Here is a 4,922-nt window from a genome sequence, read left to right on the forward strand (position 1 = left end):
ACAGTTCTTTCGGTTTTTATTTAGCAGGAAGGAAGAGTGTTGTGGTTTTCAGTGGTCAGTCATCTCAGCTGCAGGACATCTCTGCAGCACTTCCCAGGGCAGAGTCCTAGACCCAACCATCTTCAGCTGCTTTATCAATGGCCTTTCCTCCATTGTAAGGTCAGAAGTGGAGACGTTTACTGATAACTGCACAATGTTCAGTAACATTCGCATCTCCTCAGGTATTAAAGCAGTCGATGTTCAAACATCCTTGTTTGGGCTGACAAATGGCAAGTAACACTCATGCCACACTAGTGCCAGGGAATGAACACCTCCAACAAGACAGAATCTAACCTTTGCTTCTTGAACTCTCAATGACATGCCCATTGCTGAATCCCCACTATCAATATCCTGAGGGGGTGCTTACTACTGACCAGAAAATGAACTGGACTAACCATACAGGTACTATGGCGATAACAGCAGGTCAGAGCCTAAGAATCCTGCAGCAAATAACTCATCTCCTGACTCCTCAGAGCCTGTCCACAAGTTATGAATGTGATGGAACACTTGCTTGGATGAAGGCAGCTCCAACAACATTCAAGAAGCTTGACACCATCCAGGACAAAGCATCCCACTTGATTGGCACTACATCCATTAATGTCCACTCCCTCCACCACTGTAAAAAGGTAAAGTTGCCATTGTGCCGGAGGACCACAGGGTTGGTTAACCTTGGATCACCACATGAGGTGGAGGAGGTGGGACAGTCATGGTAATCTTGGCTACAGCGGGAATTGAACCTATGCTGTTGGCATCACTCTGCATCACAAACAAACCATCCAGCCAACTGAGCTAACGGAGCCCTCCCAATGCTCAGTAGCAGCTGTGGGCTCTATCCACAAGTTGCACTACAAAAATTCACCAGGCCTCCTTAGACAGCACCTCCCAAACACACAACCACCATCATCTCAAAAAGACAGAGGCAGCAGATAAATGCAAATTCCCCTTCAAGCCACTCACCATTCTGACTTGGAAATATATCGCTGTTCCTTCAGCGTCACTGGGTCAAAATCCTGGAACTCCCTCCCTAAAGGCATTGTAGGTCTACCTACAAAGACAAAAGGCTACAACGGTTCAAGAAGGCAGCTCACCATCGCCTTAAGAGCAACCAGGGATGGGCCACAAATTCTGCCCAGTCAGCAAAGCCGACACCCCAGGAATAAATTTTGAATAAAACCTCCTGGATAGGTGGAAACATCCCTACGTTGACCCTACTGAACCCCTACAGCCTGGCTTCCATCATATCTTCTCTATTCTAGAAAGAAAGAGCCCCACACTGTCAAATTTCAATTCAAAGTCATTCAGATCCAAACCACAACTTGTAAGCGCAATGAAGTTGGGCCCACGGGAAAAAAGAATGTGACTTACTTTCCACATGCCTCTGCTCGCTGACAACATTCTCATCTTTCTGGACACTCAGTGTGGCGCACACAGCTTCGTGGTCGGAGTACGGCATGTTTCTCCCAGGTGGCGTACCATTTGTGGTCATCAGATGCTCACACTTCACAGAGAAACCTCTCGACCCCTAGGATTTCCCAAACATATCAATGAATTGTTCCTCTGTCTCCTGTTTCCAAACTCATGCCTCCACTTTTGAGTCTCACACAACACTCAGTCCCTCACCTTGTAGAGGACGTAGTCAATACGGATTCCTGAGGGGAATGATTGAGTGTCACCAACTGAGGCAAAGCAATTCTGGGACAGCAACGTACATCCACCTTCACAGCCCTGTGGGGAAACACAGCACAGCTCTAATAGAGAATCTTTAATGTAATCTTTAACCATACTGATTAAACCCCATTCTTCACTCTGTATTTGATATCAGCAGCACTTTTAAAAATAGGATAAGGAACCGTAAAACATTTGCTCCTTTCATTAAATATTTCCACTTCAACAGCAAACCTCCGGTGAAAGCTAAGGAGCTTCAAAATGCCTCAGTACTTTATGGGTGGGATAAATAAATAAATATGCTTGGACATCCCATTCATTCACTTGATGAAAATTCTGCCAGAATGATAAATGTAAGGGCGCTGTACAAAAGGAAACCATCAAGATTGACTGTGATACCTCCTGTGATCAAATAGATTGCTGACATCCACGCTTTCATAGAATCATAGAATCCCTACAATGAGGTAAGAGGCCATTCAGCCCATCGAGTCCGCACCAACGGTCCGAGGAGTATCCCACCCAGACCTAGCCCCCACACTTATTCCCGTAACCCCACATTTGCCATGGCTAATCCACCTAGACTGCACATCCCTGGACACCACGGGACAATTTACCATGGCCAATCTATCTAACCTGCACATCTTTGGGCCGTGGGAGGAAGCCTAGGCAGCCACAGGAAGAATGTGCCAACTCCACAGACAGTCACCTGAGGGTGCAAGTGAACCTGGGTCCCTGGCACTGAGGCAGCAGTGCTAACCACTGAGCCACCATACCGCCCCTTTAAACTTGAAGGTTCAATGAACTCCTGGAAAGCACCTTGTACTCACAGGATTATACATCTTCTGCAGACGAGCAAACATTTTAGGGGAAGACGGAGGACAAGCTGTGGCCATCATATACGTAGCTATAAGTAAATTGGCTTGTATGAGGTATTGAACCTGATCACAAGGAAGGGGCTGTCACCATCAACCAAGATATACAGTCACTAACGTGGAAGCACTTAAACTGTTTGTATATGTTGCTAACTTTATCAAACTGCTTGGGTTCAATTCCTGCACCAGCTGAGGTCACCATGAAGGTTTCAAGATGTGTTGACCCTCAGGTTAAACCACCAACAGGCACCTCTCTCTGCTGACAGAGAAGCCCGAAGGAGCTCTGGGACTACAGCGACCTTACTACTGCTTCAAAAAAAAAAAGGACAGTTAACCAGCATTCATGCATGGCGTTTTAGGAACTAGTTAAATGTACAGGAGTGAAGTGGAGTGTTCGCATTATCGAGGTCTCAATTAATTGACATTTACTGCAGTATCAGGGAATCTATATACTGCCAGACTTGCCGAGTGCGAGTAGAACAGATAAGTTACCATTCCTGGTGGAAACCTTCATCAAACCCAATTGATCAGACTCAAGGATTCTGCTCAAAAGTTTCAACTTCTGCATTCTTTCTATAGAAGCTGTCAGACCTGCTGCACGTTTCCAGTGCTCTGCTGAATTTGTTCCAACATCTGCAGGGATACTAATTTCAAATGTATTACAATACATTGTGCTGTGGGTAGGGAATGTGTTAATTTAACAGCATGCCTTCATCTGTGCTGAGAGACTATTGCACAGCTGGCAGTGAATAAATGGAACTTTCATCAACAAAACATTAGTCCCCATTAACCAGCATTAATATCCGACATAAACATTGTGATGGGTGGTTACCAGTGAGTTGCTGGCAGAGATTTAACTTTGGACTTCATTTGAGGACGTTGCCCTCGTTGAACAGAACATCTTTGAAAGCTGACTGAACTACTGCAACACAATGGCTAGGCCTTCACCGGATATTAAAATTCATAGCAAGTTCACAGTAACCAACTAGTAAAGATAGCAGACAAAGGGGGTGGCCATGGGTACCCGCATGGGCCCAATGCCTGCCTCTTTGTAGGATACGTGGAACAATCCCTCTTCCAAAGCTATACTGGCCCTATCCCCCACCTCTTCCTCCGTTACATTGATGACTGTATCGGCGCCGCCTTGTGCTCCCACGAGGAGCTCGAACAGTTCATCCACTTCACTAACACCTTCCACCCCAACCTTAAGTTCACCTGGACCATCTCCGATACCTCTCTCCCCTTCCTGAACACCTCTGTCTCCATCTCCGGCAACCACCTAGAAACCGATATCCATTTCAAGCCGACCGACTCCCACAGCTACCGAGAATACACCTCCTCCCACCCACCTTCTGGCAAAAAGGCCATCCCCTATTCCCAATTCCTTCGCCTCCGCTGCATCTGCTCCCGAGATGAGGCATTCCACTTCCAGATGTCCCAGATATCCTCGTTTTTCAAGGACTGCAACTTCCCCTCCATAGTGGTCGAAAACGCCCTCAACCGTGTCTCTCGCATTTCACGCAACTCATCCTTCACACCCGCTCCCCACAATAATAACCAAAACAGAATCCCCCTTGTCCTCACATACCACCGCACCAACCTCCGGATCCAACGCATCATCGTCCGACACTTCCGCCATCTGCAATCCGACCCCACTACCAAAGACATTTTTGCCTCCCCACCCTTATCTGCTTTCCGGAGGGACAACTCTCTCCGTGACTTCCTTGTCCGCTCCACACTCCCCACCAGCCCCATCACCCCCGGCACTTTCCCCTGCAACCGCAGGAAGTGCTACCCCTGCCCCTACACCTCCTCCCTCACCCCCATCCCAGGCCCAAGAAGACCTTCCACATCAAACAGATGTTCACCTGCACATCTGCTAATGTGGTATACTGTATCCGCTGTTCCTGTTGTGGCCGCCTCTACATCAGGGAAACCAAGCAGAGGCTTGGGGACCGCTTTGTGGAACACCTACGCTCAGTTCACACCAAACAACTGCACCTCCCAGTCGCGAACCATTTCAACTCCCCCTCCCACTCCTTGGACGACATGTCCATCCTGCGCCTCCTGCAGTGCCAAAATGATGCCACCCGAAGATTGCAGGAACAGCATCTCATATTTCGCTTGGGAACCCTGCAGCCCAATGGTATCAATGTGGGCTTCACAAGCTTCAAAATCTCCCCTCCCCCGACCGCATCCCAAAACCAGCCCACCTTGTACCCGCCTCCCTAACCTGTCCTCCCACCTATCCCCTCCTCCCACCCCAAGCCTCACCCCCATCTCCTACCTACTAACCTCATCCCGCCCCCTTGACCTGTCTGTCCTCCCTGGACCGACCTATCCCCC

The 4,922-nt window shown here is 48.3% G+C and overlaps 1 protein-coding gene across 2 annotated transcripts in view; it reads right to left on the reverse strand.

Annotated features, from left to right (window-relative positions):
• Positions 1-4,922, reverse strand: part of smpd2b (sphingomyelin phosphodiesterase 2b) — a 32,314-nt gene that overhangs the window by 7,988 nt on the left and 19,404 nt on the right. For both annotated transcript variants that reach the window (XM_048612180.1, XM_020530338.2), the window contains 2 exons: positions 1,660-1,764; positions 1,405-1,561 (listed from right to left, as the gene is read on the reverse strand). In XM_048612180.1, coding sequence (XP_048468137.1) covers positions 1,405-1,561; positions 1,660-1,764 — 262 coding nt within the window. The remainder of the gene's footprint in view (positions 1-1,404; positions 1,562-1,659; positions 1,765-4,922) is intronic.

This window comes from Rhincodon typus, chromosome 25 (assembly GCF_021869965.1).
Source record: "Rhincodon typus isolate 14 chromosome 25, sRhiTyp1.1, whole genome shotgun sequence".
Lineage (NCBI taxonomy): Eukaryota > Metazoa > Chordata > Chondrichthyes > Orectolobiformes > Rhincodontidae > Rhincodon > Rhincodon typus.